This window comes from Brachycentrus maculatus, unplaced genomic scaffold, assembly GCF_059751285.1.
Source record: "Brachycentrus maculatus isolate JH-2025_06_01 unplaced genomic scaffold, ASM5975128v1 h1tg000173l, whole genome shotgun sequence".
NCBI classification, from domain to species: domain Eukaryota; kingdom Metazoa; phylum Arthropoda; class Insecta; order Trichoptera; family Brachycentridae; genus Brachycentrus; species Brachycentrus maculatus.
Window position 1 is genome coordinate 650,956 of NW_028280926.1, and position 19,500 is coordinate 670,455.

Here is a 19,500-nt window from a genome sequence, read left to right on the forward strand (position 1 = left end):
AAAATGGTTTAAAACCACGATTGGTAGTTTAAAAGGGATGAGAATATCACATGTACAATATCGAATATTATTTCGAAATGCTGACCAATACAGGCTTAAATGGTCAACCAAGCATGCTATGGTAGACCAACACCGACTGTTATTTATTAGTATTTATTTAAAGCACTTTCGTTCACCTTACTTATCAAGATCATACTACATCAAACGCCTAAATTGCCCTATTTACCATTCGATACAGCAAAGCGTATGAGTGAAAAATAATCATCAATTAAATTGCCGATTTTGAATTGTTTGGTCGAGTTTTCAACAGTTGGTGATATTTTAAAAGATGTTATTATCGAGTAACTTTAACTTTTTAAGGGGAAGCATTTATTAAATAAAAAAAGTGTACTGAGTGTAAAATGACCTTTTATGTTATCGAAAATGAAATAGGTACAAATGATAATGTACAACGGACCACAAAATGACTGCCGAATCATTTAATGAAAACATTTACTCAAGCTGTATTTTCTTTCTACTTTTTCAATGGTTGAATAACTGAGCTCGCTTCTAATTTAATGTTTATTATTACGGATAATCGCGATTCGAGTTATACTAACCAGAATCCAGTTCCCTTTCTATTGCTTTGATCTGGCAATAATATCACAACTGCAAAGTACGTAGAATCTGGGCGCAGGAGTTTGATTCGATCGGCCTGCCATGGGCTGCCAGCTGCTATTGGCATGTTCGTGTAAACTTCAACCTTCTAGAATAAGTAATAGTACATTACCTTGGCGCTGTGCTAGTTACTTAGCTCTTTATTCTGCAAATGCACCCATGTGTGCTAGTGATTAAACTTTTATTTATTGAAAAACAAGATCGATACTAACGCCCAAGCAGCTGTCCATACCAATGGTAAATCTCAAAGTAAATTGTTGTCTACAGTCGCATCATAAAAATAAAATGTACGGAAAATCGTGTTACGAGATTAATGACAAATTTGTAATTGATTTTCAGTTTTTTTATTGGATTTTTTCCAGGCTGGATTTTTGAATTTGTATTTTTTTGTATTTGAATTAAAGTTGGCGAAAAAGAGATTTTTCTTATTCGCCAATTTAAATTCAGGTTTAAAAAAACTGAAACAAAATAATATTAAACATTTATCTATGGCATGAGATGTTTTGATTCATTTTCAGAAGTATTTGCATAGAGAAATTGTAAACAAAAAATATTTATTTAAAAAAGAGAATTTGCATTCGAAAACATCATATTTTTTGTCAACATTTATTTCGAAAAATAAATTAACCTGATTCGTTCGTAATATGTACATTACACTTAAACTTCCTTTTTCCTTTGCCCTCCTTATTATCATCTTTTGGAAATGATGTTTTTCATACGATAATTTGTAATTTAGTTTTTTTAATGGTCAAGTACTATCTACCCTCTGATGGCAAACAGCTATATATGGTATCAAACGTTTTGATCAATATCACTAGTCTGTTTTTGGTTGGTTGGAAGATATTGCTTTTTAGCAATAAGCCCGCTAATGTAATTATTTATTTTCTGTACGTGTAGTTTACATAAATAAATTTCCTGTGACAATATTTACACCAGAAGCTCTTAAATCCTTAATGACATTTAAAAATATATATTTTTACCACTGCACTTTACACCTTGAGTCTAAGTAATATAATATATTATATTTCCCATAATATTTTTTTTGTAAAGAATACAATAAAATTTTATTATGCTCGAACCAAACAATTTTTTTGTAACTTTAATTCAGCTCACGAGTAATAAAAATAAACGTTAATTTCGTTTACGTTTTGCATACAAATTGAGGAAAATGGCATGTAATATGTTCGATGATATCCTTTAAAATGCGCAGTATTTTAAGGATAAACAAACGCTTTTATAATAATTTTAGACGAAGTGTTTTAATAAGGATGACCCGTCTCTCGAAGAATGCTATTTATTGAAAATTTTATTGCATATATTTTTATAACGCGTACCTACATATGTATATATAAAAATATTGTTTGTAATAAAACTACAGAATGTTTGGCCAATCAAGAACATTTTTTTCTGGTGCAAAGGGTACTGCATTGCATAGTGTAGTGGTTACCGCGTTTGACTATTGTGCTGAAAGTTCTATAGTCGATACCCAGGAAGGTCAAAATAAATATTATAAATTATGTTTCCTCGATAACAATCACAATTGGGTGCAAATGACGGTGAGAAGAGGTTATCTTTATCATTTACACAAAAGTAACGTCCACCACATTTTAAAGTAAAATACAAAAAAATGTAAACCCAATAGTATGCTGTCATAACACATGATAGAATTTTTGAAATGGTTAATTTTATTTTTTCATCTTTATATGAAATCGGAATACAAAAGGGTAAGGATGAAAATTAAAGAGGTACGGATCAAGTGAAAAGTAAAATAACACACATTTATTAACATTTTATTTTATTTATTTATTTGATTTAATACTTACCTGCTGTAATACATTTCTTGATCATACTTCAATGTATATCATACTTCATGTATGTACATTCATAGTTGTATGCATGCATTTTTATTTACATATATTTGTGACGTAAACATGATCAATATGAATTAATACAAAAACCAATTATTTATGCGACTTAATATAAGCCTTTCTAAAAAACATCATGACTTCTACTGTATCAAAAAACCGTCTGTAAAAAAGTATTTACAATTACATAAGCAGTTCATTTGAGCGAAATATAATAGGTATTAAATCATTACATAAAATCTAATTTATATGTATTAGTAATGAGAAAAAAATACAGTCCGAGATCATTTTTATTTTAGTTCAATTTGATTAGCCAATGTGTATAAATTTCCTTAAAAATGCAATTGATATAAATACCTCTGATATAAGTTTCAAAATAGTTAAGTTAATATTAGAACGTCAAATATGATAGCAGTAGTTATTGATTCTGAGTTTTACCCAGGTTACGACTAATATCCGTAATATATCTCTTGAAAGTTAATTCTCTACTTGAATATCATGATTGGATTAGTTTAAAATTAAAATAAAATTACTTGGATTTTAAGGCAATTATTAGGTATGCCTTATTCTTAAAGGTTAAATTAGGAGTATGACGATCCAAAATATTTTATGATGTATATATATATATATATATATATATATATATATATATATATATATATATATATATATATATATATATATATATATATATTGCTTTAGGATTTCACTAAGATAAGCTTTATAAGCAAAACATAACATAATATTAAAATTATTACTAAAATACCTAAATAAAATATTTATTCGAGACTTAAATTATTTTATTTACAAAACATTGCACATGTCGGCCTGCAATGGTTATAAATTTTACAAATATAATTTCTTGCGTTAATAATACGTATTTGTTAATAGCTTATTTATAAGACTTATAAATATACAGTTTACCATAGTTATAAGTTTAAAAAAAACCTGTATACATATCAAATAGTATAGTTTATATAAACATTGATTTTTTATGTAAAATTGATACTTGACTTGTTTAAAAGAATAACATATCAAATAGTGTTTAAGAAGTTGATGGTAATTTAAAAAGGAGTATTTTTATACGTTACATAAAATTAATTAATATATAAATTAAACACGTTTGAGTTTATTTATATAAACACTTTGAGAAATACAAACTACAAAATACAAACATTAAAAATAATAAACTCAGAAAAGGTCTTATAAAGATGTTTTATTAAAATAAAAAATTGTGTCGGGTTGTGGTCCCGTGGTCAGTATCGCGGACTCTTAAGTCAGAGTTTTTCGGATCAAACCCTCTCTACCACAATTTGATACCTATAGTTTTTCTAATAATGAGCCTCTTAGGCTCACAGAAAAAGTATGAATTTGAAATATTTATGCAAAATAATAAAAATACAAATATTCATCTATAAAAAAATAAAAAATGTTATTCCACAAAGTGAATGGCAAATCATTTAATATATTTAAAAACAAACATCTGGCACATTTTATTGTGAGAAAAAAGGTAATTAATTAATTAATTGTAAAAGAAAATACTATTTTTATTTTCTTGAAACAAAATTTATAAGAAAACTAGAAAAAAATACTGTGGACAAAATGATTAAACGTTTTTAACAAATGAAATATGAAACTGGTACAATAACAACTTAAACTTATTACTAAAACTTATCAAACCGCCATTTTTCGACTGACGTATGTACACTCATTTGTCGGATGTAAGATTAATGTACATCTTGTTTTATTTCCTTAAATATTAATTTTACAAAATCGAAAGTTAAGTAAATATCTTAAATTTAAGTATCACAGTTTAATACAAAGTCCGATTTTTAAGTTTTTTGTCATGTAATTATTTTATCCTAATGAAATGTTACTATGGAAAATAAAATGATAGATATTTAACCACCAAAAAAACATATCATAATATGGTACTTTCGTTACATCTATCCACAATTCGCTCACTCCTTTCAAGAACGTCATAAATCAAAAATCGTCAATTTTCAGTTGTGCATGTTTTCCGAATGTCCAGAAAATGTACTACATCCCACCAAAAGAGGCATATTTTTAACTTGATATTTACCCGCTACAGGGCAGAAAATGTTGTGTTTGCATTTTGAAGAAAAGGTATTGTTTAATTATGTTTTTAAATATATTAAATATTTTTCAAATGGAGAAAAAATCTTCGGGTTTTACCTAAAAAAATCTGTTGCACAGAAAAAAGTTCAATAAGTGGCTTAATATTTATTTTTCATACATTGTGTTAAATTTTTTAACTTTAAAAACGTTCTCCTGAAAAATCAATTTTTTTGATTTATGACGTTCTTGAAAGGAGTGAGCGAATTGTTATTTATTAAATATGTTGATTTATTTTTAAATATGAAATTTCCTCAATCGATGCCAGTTTTTCAAATATAATATATCCATAACTTGATTCTTAGAAAAACAAGGATAATGGATTTACCATATTTTTGTATAAAACATTATTATGTGAGTTCAAATAAGCTTTGTGAAAAATTGCGATGGCAACGCAATAAATGACATTTTATTCGAAAACAAGTATAAATAAACTCATTAGAGTCTTACCATAAAATTCGAAAATTTGTAAATGGGTTTATTATTAATTGAAAAAAATCGTTTGAAGATTAAAATAAAATCATGTATATTTTATGGAGCCATCTTGCAACAGCTTTAAAAGAAATCAATAGGGTCCCATTAGTTTCAAGTAATGGAACATTCACGCATCAAACAACCCATACAATTTGTGACGTCAATTTCCAAAATCTAAATCTCTGTTTCCGTTTGAGTCGCAGTTTCCGTCCTCAGCGCATGCGCACCTTCTTCATCATCTCCAGGACCTGGAGTCCCGGAAGTGGACACGTCGTGTAGAAATTGTGGCATCCGGTCCCCTCCATGCCGGAAATGAGCTGCCCCATGTGCGCGGCGAAGTGATATTTTGACGTAACTTCCGCCATGGTTCCTAGCGAGGTGTCACTGAAAATAAGAAAAAATCATTGACTTGCAAGCTTCAAAATTATTTTTTTGACATCTCAACATAGATGAAAAAATACAGTAATAAGTTTCGGCATTTACAGGGCTTCCAACCGTCATAGGCTTGGTTAAGTGATTACCTTACATACGTGTAACATTCACCGATTCCACCCGTGATTGACAACCACACTTGTCAACTTCTAAATATATTAATCTAAGTCGAAACATAGAATTCACTAAAATATCACTAGAGACATCGATGGTGAGATGAAAGAACCTTTTTATTAAGCAGAAACGCTTTAATTTATATGTGAGGTCCGAATCCTGGATTTTATTCACATATTCGAGAAACGCTAGACAATATCCTTTTAATTTTTATTTTATTAGCTTATAATTTGACCAGTTAATTTATACTGATTTCCCCACCTCTATTATCCATATTTAATAGCGCTTTTATACTTATATTCATTATTTAACGACTTTATGCATAATGGAAGCATGTTAAACAACTTTATTGCATAATAATCAAAAAGTTCTTTTGACCAAAAGTGGTATGTGTTAAATTTTGTTAGATATGTTTCAATAATATATATTGGATTAATGTTTGGGGAATAAAATTATATTTTCAACGGTTATAAGTCACGGCGATTAAAATTATTCACGCCACAAGCTTCTACATGAAATTAGTCATAATATAAGTTACATCTTGTTTGATCATTATTTCATCAAATATCGATTATTTATAATCGATATATGATTCGTGGAAAAAACAGCTAATCATAATTTCGAACCGTAATAAACGCGATAGCATTAATAAATAATCTGAAAAATTACGTAACGTTTCTGATTTGTCTAAATGTCCGGAAGTAAATAATTTTGTGAAGTGAAAGTGACTTGTAAAATAAACCATTGCTGGTATAAGACCGTGGTCGTAGTTTGTTTTATTGTATTTGTTAGAATGCTTAGATAACAAGACAAGAAGTAGTTGTTGACTGGCCGATGCCGGCACAGTTAGACCGGCGAGTCGTATCTACAAAATCAATTCGCACATTGATTACCTGTGTATCTATAGGTCACTAAACTCGACTAGTTAGGACAGTAATTTTCTCTACATTCTTATATGGAGGAGAATAAGGGAATGGGTACAGATTACATTTTTGGCATCTAAACATAGACGAAGAAGAATATGGAAGTCTGAGTATTTACAGGGCTTACGACCTATTGACAACCACACTACTCAACTTCTTAATATATTTAAATTTTCAATTTTTCAATTTATTTATTTATAGATAATATACACATTACAAACTTAAATTTAAATCGTATACATTAATAAAAATAGAAAATACGCAAGAATACTATTGCTAAAGGTGTAGAAGAATCCAACTTCAGAAAACTCCTTCAGACACATGGAATAGATCAATATCCAAAGAGATATTGTTCGACATAGCGGTAGCTCTTCCTACTGGCATAACCATCGGCAGGTTGGTCCTGTCAAAAGTTATATTGATCAAAGACGAAACATAAAATTCTCTAGAATATCACTAGAGATATGGTGAGATGAAAGAAGCTTTTTACTAAACAGAAACTCTATCTTTGGTTAGTTAAGTGATCACTTTATACACGTGTAACATTCAAGTAATAACATGCTAATAAAAGTAAAATAACTCATGTATGGAGAGATTCAAAATCATGATTTTAATTTATCATTATTGTTTTTCTTGCATGGTTTATAAAAAAAACACATTTCCAATTTTATTGTTATTTTTCAGATTCGACGTTACCCGTTTGACGTATCGAAATAATGGTATCTTACGCAATATAAAGTTTGTAAAAAAGTTGAATGTAAATATATAATATCTACATATAAGCGCCATACAATCGAAGTAAATAACAAACTCCCAAAAATTAAACTCAAATAGAAATAAACATTTAGGAATACTATTCTCAATATTATTAATATTTAAAGCATTTACTTTGTGGTTAGTCATTTTTACTTATTTATTTTTTTACAAAAATGTTAATAAAATTAGTATATAGCCACATAGTGCATGTTGGTCTTCGGGTCGACCAAAAATCGCATGTGTTAGACATTATGTGTAGTTTTGAGCGTGTAAATGGTGCTATGGTGGTGAAGGGTAGTATTGTTTGCATGCTGTGTTAGTGATTGTCCTGACGAAGAGACGGGTACGTCTTGAAACCGGTAGACGTAAAAATCTCGGTGAGTGGTTATATACTAATTTTATTAACATTTTTGTAATAAAATAAATAAGTAATTTAAATTTTTAAGAATACATTTAATTACTTAAAAAATACATACATAATTTTATAATGAAGTTCTAAACAATTTTAACAAACAAATATTTTTAGTTTTTACCTTCAGTTTTTACTTTCATCGTCATTTTTTTTTATCAACGTAATGGGGACGACTTCAAAAACGCAAAGCTGGAAAATACACCGTTTAAACTCTATTATATCGGTATTCACCTTCCCTGTTAAAATTTCAACTTGTTAAGAAATATTCACACAAAAAATAAAATAAGCTGATTATCCCTATATCCTACTCTCATCCTGTAAAAATCATATTTTTTCGCATTCGTGTCCTTAGCGAAGTTGCAAGTTGCGAAGTTGGCCGCATGGTTAAATTTTAAAGGCAATTGTGAATACGCTCAAAAATATTGATTTACTATATTCTATTACACAAAAAAATTACTTTGGAATGTTTCAGTTTATTAAATTCACTTTGGCCGTTTTCAAAGTTACAAAGTCTTGATATTAAATAGTCGATAAAAAATAAAAAATTTATGACATTTCAGCCTAAAAACGGTAAAATCAAAGATATTTTGCTGGCGTACTTTTATGCGCGACAGTATACAGTGAAATTACATACTGTTAAAACATTAAGTTTTACAAGTAATTTGTATTCAGAGTAAAGCGTGTATTTGTACATATTTTTAACATGAAAAGATCTATTTGAGAAGCCGGCAATACTTTTGTTTTTCGTAATTATCTTGATTTTTTAAAAGAGCATCATATTTATAAAGGTTCTTTGTATTCTAAACACATGTTACGTTTTTTGACAAAACAGATAATTAATTTTATTTCAAAAGAGAAAAAGAAACTGAACTTCTCATTTTAACCGAAAAACATTAGTACACAAAACAAAAGTCATATTCTCAAACACGAAGCGACATGAGATTGATGATAGTAATATGTGTGAGTTCCAACTATCATTTTTAATTGTTACGACCAAGGTGACATAGCGTAAATCCACTGCAACACTCGATTCACTTAGGTCGGCATTACAAAAAAGAAGTAAATGAAAATTTACCAACATTTTGAGTGTGTCCAAATACTTGTTCACAAAATCTGGATTATGTCCAATTACAGGACGGTCGTCAGCCCCGTAAATGCCCAGACTTCCATACTCTTCTTCATCTTTGATGAGATTTCAAAAAATAAAAGTAAAATAACTCCTGTAATTGGAGATAATCCAGATTTTGTGAACAAGTATTTGGACACACTCAAAATGTTGTAAATAAATTATCTGGTCAAATTATAAGCTTAAATAATAAAAATGAAAATGGTATTTTCTGGCGTTTCTTATGTGTGTGATTATAATCCAGGATTCGGACCTCACATACTAATATAAGAATTTCTGCTTGATAAAAAGCTTCTTTACATCTCACCAATAGATGTCTCTAGTGAAGTTCTAGTGATTCAAGAACAAGGTTTCTAAATTGGTTCATATATATACAACGAGAATTTGAGTAGTGTGGTGGTCAACATTGGGTTGAAATGGTGAATGTTACACGTGTGTAAAGTGATCACTTTAACCAACCTATGACGGTTGTCAGCCCCGTAAATGCCCAGACTTCCATACTCTTCTTCATCTTTGATGAGATGTCAAAAAATAATATGAAAATTTACAAAGTTCCTATCCCACAAAAATCTAAAATACCAGGAGATCATAAAGATGGGAAGTGTTACCTGATTAGTTCCAGCAAAGAGGTTTCACTCTCTGTCAGTCTCCTCTTAGTAGCACCAGCGCTCAGCTCGCAAATCAGCTTCGGAAGACAAGCGTTCTTTATAGTGGCTATTACCTCAACTCTGCTCTTTCCGCCTGTAAACAAAAAATATCCTCCGTTACTTTATGTGTTCCGGATACTTAATTATACTAAAGGAGATGAGGTCATATAAAAAATTATAATGTACTTGTTTTTTATTACGTATTAAAAACGTTATTTTATAATATTGTAACTAACTACTTCAATAAAAATATATTTACTAAATCTGTTGTATTAAACATAATAATTATTTATTTTAATAAACAATAAAATAAAAAATACATTTTTAAGAAAAACTTTTCTATATTTTACTGTTTTTTTTTGCACGTCTTGATTTATTGGGCGTACGTCTCGATTTTTAGTGTTTTTTAAAGATGACTTGCAGTTTTTTTTTCATAAAGTCTTTCTTACGTGAAATTACATAAATAGTTTGTTCATTTATAATTTCTTTCATTGATTTAAAAAAACCTTTAATAAAGGAAAAAGGAATCAAAGGGATAAAATAATTCATGTAAAATCCAAAAAATATTCCTCCATTCTTTCGATTTTCATGAAATTATATCGTTACGACAAACAAATGTAGCAAATTAACGGAACTCTTCCTGAATGTCCATGATCTTTGAAACTGTAGTAATAAACATTCCCACTGATCTACAAACTTATTAGATATAATTAAACGCAATAAAATGTTAGGATTTCATTATCCTTGGAGGTCTCTATAATGTTTCGCTACACAATACTTAACTTACCTTAAAGACATTGAATTTTAATGCTTTTTATAGTTCATATCAATGCCAAGCAATATCAGCGTTTCCCAAAGTTTCGCGAGTTAAAAAAAATCTGGAAAAATCATATAATGTATCGAAATATTTTTTCTTTCTTTTTGGATCATCCATCTCTTCTCACAACCTTTTTTCTTATACCATATCAATTTAAAACAATCATAATGACGTTTCATTACAATAATTATTATTATTGTATGTATTTACTCCAATTGATTTTTTATAATAACCATTTAAAAACCATAAAAACTTCAACTATTAATATAAGATTTTTTTGTAAATTAAAAGCATTCTTAACTTTGTGATATGGTAATAAAACACTCTTCTTATCATTAATCGTTCAAATAAAATGGTATTATATAAATGAACGATGAATGATAAGGAGAGTGTTATATTAATAAAAGAGTTTTTTAGTTGCTGAAAAATATTGTTTCATGAGATTTATGTTCTGTACCGACATATTTTGGTGGAACTGCATTTTATATAACATGATAATAGCTTTATAGTTTTTTACGCACACCTTTTATTTGACCAATGAGACGGTTTCGTCGTAACCGACATCATCAGACTAGTCTGATGATGTTGATTGCGACAAAATCCGGTCACTGGTCGAATAAAATTTATATGGAAAAAACTATAAACTTTTTATTTTGTTTTATGAAATATGTAAGCCCGTCACTTTATTTACTTCTTTCACAAAAAATAATTATTTGAAAAATTTCGGTTAATAATAAAACATATTTTTTAAGGGCATTTTCTTCCCGAATGTTTGAGGACATTTGAAGAAATTTAACCGCACAGTAGCCTGTCGCAACGTTCTGCAGGCATATTTCGCATATTAAAAATGAGGAAAACAGGTAAATGGAAAGGCCATTATTCGCACCACATCCTCTTTGCAGTGTCAATAAACCCAAAATTATACCAATTTTTATTATAAAATTTACGTCTTCTGAATGTTAAATCTTTGTATACAACATTTTGAGTGTGTCCAAATACTTGTTCACAAATCTGGATTATCTCCAATTATAGGAGTTATTTTTCATATTATTTGACTCATGAGATGTCAAAAAATAATATGAAAAATAATTCCTATAATTGAGATAATCCAGGTTTGTGAACAAGTATTTGGACACACTGAAAATGTTCTAAATAAATTAACTGATCAAATTATAAGCTAAAATAATAAAAATAAAAATGATATTTTCTGGTTTCTCATGTATGTGATTATAATCCAGGATTCGGACCTCACATACTAATATAAGAGTTTCTGCTTAGTAAAAAGATTCTTTCCATCTCACCAATAGATGTCTCTAGTGAAGTTCTAGTGATTCAAAAACAAGGTTTCTAAATTGGTTCATTTATATATAGAGTTTACAAGAATTTGAGTAGTGTGGTTGTCAATAATGGGTAGAATTGGTGAATGTTACACGTGTGTAAAGTGATCACTTAAACCAGCCTATGACGGTCGTCAGCCCCGTAAATGCTCAGACTTCCATATTCTTCTGCATCTTTGATGAGATGTCAAAAAATAATATTAAATCATTGTATTATAATAATTTGTTTATTATCTTGTTATAAACGTACCTACACACATGCGTTTTATGAAATCAAAACGCATCGCATAATTAAACGCAACGCAACGCAGCGCTGTTCCGCACGTCATGATTAAACGCAAAACCCCAATCAGCATCATGCCTCATTTTCGGCACAAATTCATAGTTATGTATTTAACGTTGAAAATAACCAAATTATAACTGAGGTATATTTTTCTTTGTCGTCTACTTCGCATTAAGATAACTAACCTACTCGGCTGTCCAAACTCAAAACACAGTAAGGGATATTTTTTGTAGTACGTTTTTTTTTGCATTTTTTGACTTGTTTTTGACTTGAAGTGGATTCTACTTAGTCCAAAAAAGCAAAAAAAAACGTACTACAAATAAAATGTCCCTTACTGTGTTTTAAGTTCTGACAGCCGTACTATCATACAATTTTATATATTAGATGTATTCTTCTTCTTCTTTTTTTAACAAAAAATAAAATAAATCTTTATCCGATTTATCTATTTAACTCAATCCAATACTTGTCCGCCTCCCGTGGTGTACTGGTGTAATAGTAAGCGTGTTTAGCTACCGAGCTGGAGGTCCCGGGTTCGATTCCCAGGAGGGGGGGGGTGAAAATAAATATTGGTGATTTTACACTCCAATATTTATTTAATACTACCCTGGACTGGTCACTGAGCGCAGGAGTGATCACCTTGCCTTCATATAAATAACAATCAAGATAACACTGCGTCTATACGATGCAGCGCCCTATGCATCATTGGGTGCAGATAAGAGTTAGAAGAATACCTACATCTCTAGCTATATATGTAATGCAGATACACATGTACACATTTCATTACTTTTTGTAGGTACGTCTTCTTCTTTAAACCCTTATCCGTACCCCAATGGTGCATTAGGCACTGCATCATATTAACGCAGTGTTATCTTGATTGTTGACACATGAAGGAAAGGTGATCAGCCTTTCGCTTCAGGTACTAGTCCAGGGAAATATTAAATTAATGTTAGAGTGAAAAAAATCACTTATATTTATTTGACCACGCCCTCCCCTTAGGAATCGAACCCGGGACCTCCAGAACCGTAGCTGAGAGTGCTGACCATTACATGAAGAACTAAAACGAATATAGTACTTACATTAATGAATCGCTTATATTTGTATACGGATTGTTAAAACAAAAATAGTATTATCACCCTAAAACCTTTTTGAATACACAAATACAAATAAATTGTTGTAGGTTTTGATTACTTGTATTTTTTTTATTATATTTATGATGTTTATTTAATGATCCAATAAAATAAAATAATAAAAATTCAATAAAACAAACATAGTATATAAGTAAAGTGAGTATGGAGGGTTTGACGAATTGCCTTATGGTTTTATAATATTATTGACTCCTTGATGTATGTATAAATCTGTTAATAATGATACCGACGTGGAATTGCCACATTCAAGGTGATCCACAATTTACAATATATCCTTAGTAGCGTAGGTACTGGAAACAATACAAAAAATACAATACGCAGATATCTATTCCATTAACGAACGTACAAGTTACAAGACTCTAGGGTAAACAGCACAGTAACTTGCCACAAAATGAAACTTGCTTTGTTAAATTAAAATTATTCTCATTAATTGATTTGGCAGTTATTTTGTGGTAATATTTATCCATTATAAATTAAAATTTAATTTGGTTGATAATACGACTTCTAAAAATCTGTTGTGACACGTGTTTCGATGCATTCCGCATCATTTTCAAACGCCGAATGTGAAGCTATGACTAATTTTAAGAATTTCATTAATTGATTCAGCAGTCTCTTTGTGGTAAAAATATCCATTTTTAATTAAAGATTTATTTTATTTTGATACATAGGATTCATAAAAATAAAAGTAGTAATAAACCCATTATTAACAATATAACGATGACTAAAACGTCCCTTTATTGTCTATGTTCCCACTAATAAGAAATATAAAAAAAAAAAATTAAAAAAAAAAAAAACATTACCCCATCTTGAACTTAAACGTCCCAAGGACCCACCCTTAAAATTTAGAATTAGCTTCACATACGTTGTTTGAAATGATGCGGAATGCATCGAAACACGTTTCACAAGATTTTTTTTTTAAATAGTGGTATTTACTGAGTAAAACTTAAACTAATTTTTAGGGCTGGATTCTTGGGACGTTGAAAATGTGAATTGTAATAGATTCAAATACATAGTGGTAATTTACAAGTAAAACTCAAATAAAAATTATTCATCTAAATTTATGTATTTAAATAAAATAAAAATGCAATCATCCGTATATTCAATATGCTCTTAACGAGCTAGAACAAGATATTGTTTGAAAGAATATTTAAAAAACATTGAACATAAAAAAAGGAACGTAAATATCACACTCCTGAAAATATCTCATACATCTGTAAAGCCTAATAAAGACAGCTAATCTAGGAGATTCATGTACGGCAAAACGATGTATGATAGATGTTCGAATGTCAAAATTAGCAAAGAATGCAAGACTGAAATATATTGTGTTGGCATTCGTTTCGTTATTTTTTCAAAAGCATATTTTTAATGCCAAATTATTAAATGCATCAGAAGCTAGAAATAAACTAAATGCGCAGCTAAATTTGAATACAAAATAGCGTGATGAACGTTGAATGCAAAAACAGAATTAAGCGACTTCTTGTGAAGAATTGTCGTTTCTTAAACCGGATTTGTGATTCGATCTCCATCACTTTTCACGTTTCTGCATTTACATACTTAAAAAAATATTATGAATTCTCTTGTATAAAAAAATTAAATAAAGTCACTTTTTTCTTCACACAGGAAATAATGAGTGTAAAATTATGTATTTATTCATTATTATTTCATCTTTTTTGATATGTCTGTGTCACAATGCTTTTTTTTAAATAGAATATTATTTTCAAAATAATCTTGAAATCTATTTTTATAGTAAAATTAATTCAATCCCCTTTTTTTCTAGACACAGGAAAAAAACTTGAGTGAGAAATGATATATTTATTCGAGTCATATCTCTACGATATGGCTGTCTATGTGTTAATTTTTTATAAAAAAAAATTTAAGACTGCGTTATAGAATTTAGGAAAAAAAAAATGAATAAAACAGTACATTGAAATTTTGTAAATAAATCGTTAATTTTTTTTAACATTCAACTTCATAAAGGATTGTTTGCTTGTAGTAAATCCATTTTTTTCTGCCTCATTAAAGTCTAGATCTTATTATTCTTCGTCAAACCCTTAAGCGCTCCCGATGGTCATAGGGCACTGCTCCATATAAACGCTGTGTTATCTTGATCGTCAACACATGAAAGAAAAGAGATCAGCCCTCCGCTTTACCAGTCCAGGGTCACACTGAATAATTTTTTTATAAATTTGGCGTTTAATTTGTAGAACTCCATTTTAATTCATGTATTAAATGTTAAATCAAACACAGATTTTTTGAGTCTACTAACTTAGTAGACTAAAAAAATCAGTTTTTAATTTAAAATTTAACACATAAAATTTAAATAATATGTTATTATTAATTCCATAAAATTTGAATGGCCCTGTTTTGAGTAACTAATAACGTATTCCAATTTCCTGATATTATAAATTTTATTTTAATTAAAATCTGTGATTATAAGTCAGTGACTCTACACGTGGTCGAATCGATCAGTTTTGAAAGTCAAGCGCATTGCCTTGAAGAAATACACCAAAAAGTAAAATAAAATAATTACCACTGCCTTGGTTTGTTGCTCTTCCGCCTTGCCATGACTAACGAGACTACTTCGAATGAATTTAATGCAACAAAATCAACGTATTAAGAGGTTAGTAGCAAAAAACAGTGTCGTATTCTGAAAATAACACGTTGGCGTTGGGTCACCAACCCTAAATCGATGTAAACTAAATTCGATCGATAACTGATTGAAATGAACCAAATCGTTATCATTTTAGCGCTATTGAGGAAGTATTTTACTAGAAGTGAGGTACATAAATTGTCCCAAATTTTTATTTTAATAAAAATAAAACATCGGATGTAATATTATCGTCCACTCACTCTTATTATAATTTTTTTTTTTACTTGTGCACCTAATAAATTAAAATAAAATTTTACCTTTTACTTTTGAAACAGGAAATTATAAGAGTATTATATATATATATTTATAAATATATATATACATATATATATATATATATATATATATATATATATATATATATATATATATATATATATATATATATATATATATATATATATATATATATATATATATATATATATATATATATGTATAGTGGTGGACCGCACCCCAATGGTGCATAGGGCACTGCGTCATATAAACACAGTGTTATCTTGATCGTTTACACACGAAGGATCAGCCCTCCCCTTCAGGTACCAGGAGGGTAATATTGAATAAATATAACAGTGAAAAAAATCACTCGTATTTATTTTACCCCCTTGGGAATCGAACCCGGGACCTCCAGAACGGTAGCCGAGCGTGCTGACATTACACTACGGAGGCGGACAATATATATATATATATATATATATATATATATATATATATATATATATATATATATATATATATATATATATATATATATATATATATATATATATATATATATATATATATATATATTGTATATTTATACCATACATATATAAATATTTTTTATACATATGAACAAATATTACGTTGTTTTAATAATTTCATTTGTTAAAATCCATTTTATATTTCTGTAATTAAAAACTGTGAATAATACTTTTATTGCCATTTATTTATATATGTTTTAATTAGAATAATAAAAATAATAAATTTAAAAGCTTTGCTATGAGACTTAAAGAACGAAGACGATAATTAAATTACACAAAACAAATTTACAAAGTTACTTGGTATTAATTTCAGAACTTTTGAGGTGTAGTAAATTTGGTAATTCGTATTATTAAATTTATTTTAGAGCTTAGTTATTATATTTCTTCACATGCAGCCACATGTGCGTTCTCTTAAATATCTTGCACAAGCATAGTAGGAAAATTTGTAATAACATGCATCAATCATTAAATGTGTATCATTAAATATGTTGAAGGTTCCTATATGTTCGTCTTTTTATTCTTTACAACATTTTGAGTGTGTCCAAACACTTGTTCACAAATCTGGATTATCTCCAATTACAGGAGTTATTTTTTATATTATTTTTTGACATCTCATCAAAGATGAAGAATTATATAGAAGTCGGCATTTACGGGGCTCACAACCGTCATAGGCTGGTTTAATTTATTTATTCTTACAACATTTTGAGTGTCCAAATACTTGTACACAAATCTGGATTATCTCCAATTAAGAGTTATATTTATACTATTTTTTGACATTTTATCGAAGATGAAGAAGAACATGGAAGTCTGGGCATTTTCATCTCACCAATAGATGTCTCTAGTGATGTTCTAGTGAATCAAGAACAATGTTTCGAAATTGGATCATATTTATGGAATTTCCAAGAATTTGAGTAGTGTGGTTGTCAATAACGGGTAGAATTGGTGAATGTTGCACGTGTGTAAAGTGATCACTTAAACCAGCATATGACGGTCGTCAGCCCCGTAAATGCCCAGACTTCCATATTCTTATTCATCTTTGATGAGATTAATTTTTTTTTTTATTTACAAATAAGTACCCTTCTTCAACTCTCGTCTTAATATTAACCAGGTTCTCAATCTCAAGAGCAATACCTGTCCAGGCGATCCAAGCTGAGTCTACTTAGTAGACGGATGTAAAATATTTGCAATTCCAACATCCTGGTGTATATCAAAACATTTTTTTATCATCCGCTGGAAATTAGGTATTTTAATTTGAGTTTCCTATCATAATTGACTATTTTCCGCCCAAGATATAACAGATAACATTGTTTGCCAAATAAATCGTTTGTTTGCTTACATATTGAACGGTTGAAGAAATCTACACTGGCATTGTTCTCAAAACATTTAAAAAAATAACATTTAGGTGTACAGAGTGTGTGGAAGTTTTTGGTAAGGGAATATAATCAACTATGAGTATTTAATGTTTTTTAGTATTTTAATGTTTTACAATTTAATAAACCCTGACGATGACAAGGTTCTTGTCGAAACCAGTTGGATAAAGTGTACTAATAATAAAATAAAAAAGTGGTTAAAACAAAGTTGTTTAATTTTATAAAGTTTATAAAATGTGCCACAAAGTATCTGCGAAAAACATTTAAGAAATAAGATAGGAGCGACATGTAAGATTGTTTGAGTAGCTGTAGATATATTGTTTTTTTGCTGTTGTTGATAACGTTAGCATTTTTCAACAATAGCATTTTTTCAGGTAAATGAATGTAAATTATCTCTGTACATTTTTCTTCGTTTTATATTATTAATATAAATTAAAACAAGTTTAATGTATTTTACTAAATTTATTCATTTTGTGATAACAGTAACGACTATCTAGGGCATTATCGAACTATGTCGAAAAAACTAGGCACATGCATTGAAATACAAAATAACAAGAATGAAAATTCCTTTCGATACAGATGCGCACTTTATTACAGAGATCTCATTAAGGCAACTACTCTCGTTTATCAACACGGACTATTTTTTTATACACATGTGAGTTCATCCACAAAATATTTAGTCCTTATGAGATGTACGTAGTGTGGAGAAGGAGAACCTTATGAACATTCCTGATTCTACTAGTTTTTCCCAAAAATCAACATTGGACGAACTAAAATTCACAAAATTGCTCAATATATCTAGGAGTTCCAAAAATTTGAGTGGTGTAATTGTCAATCACGGGTACAATTGGTGAATGCTGCACATGTGTAAAGTGATCATTTAACTAGCCTTAAACAGGTCGTAAGCCCTGTTAATGCCAAGACTTCCAAATTCTTCTTCATCTTGGTTGAAAGATCAATAAAACTCATATTTATTTAATATCACCCAAAACTGGTGAAACGCAGGACTGATCACCTTGCCTTCGTGCAATTTACGGTCAAAGATAATACCACATTTTGTTACATATTGTCACCATACCATATCGATACGATGCTGTGCCCTTTGCTATACTAGACTTGATCTAATCCTGGACGGGGAATTCATTTTCAGATATCAATTAAACTGAAAATATTTTTGAAACGATTAATCTTTACTGATTTGCATAAAATATTTATTTGGTTATCAAATATCTTAAACGAGGTTATCCGAGTATTTATCATAGTCTATTAATACCTCATAGGTATGGAAAAATTTGCATTAATATTGGCAGTAGCCCGAAAAATATGAAAAAATATCATGTGTATAACTTCTAAAGGTCACAAAACTTCATAAATAATTCATATTTTACGGAAACTGCATCGCATATGTGTGTCAATCGTTTTCAATAATATTATGACGATAATTTAAATATTAATTTACTGTTTTCTGCGGGGAAAATCGTCTCACGTCTCTAATAACGATTTTAGAACATATCGCTCACTCCTTTCAAGAACGTTATAAATCAAAATTCGTAAATTTTCTGTTGTGCATGTTTTCGGAATACCCAGAAAATGAAAAGAGGCATATTTTT

At 29.2% G+C, this 19,500-nt stretch overlaps 1 protein-coding gene across 2 annotated transcripts in view; it reads right to left on the reverse strand.

Annotated features, from left to right (window-relative positions):
• Nucleotides 1–3,212: 3,212 nt before the first annotated feature.
• Nucleotides 3,213–19,500, reverse strand: part of geko (olfaction protein geko) — a 34,817-nt gene continuing 18,529 nt past the window's right edge. For both annotated transcript variants that reach the window (XM_088262129.1, XM_088262130.1), the window contains exons 3-4: nucleotides 9,504–9,636; nucleotides 3,213–5,516 (exon numbers count right to left, since the gene is read on the reverse strand). In XM_088262129.1, the coding sequence (XP_088118255.1) occupies nucleotides 5,345–5,516; nucleotides 9,504–9,636 (305 nt within the window). In that variant the 3' untranslated portion in view covers nucleotides 3,213–5,344. The remainder of the gene's footprint in view (nucleotides 5,517–9,503; nucleotides 9,637–19,500) is intronic.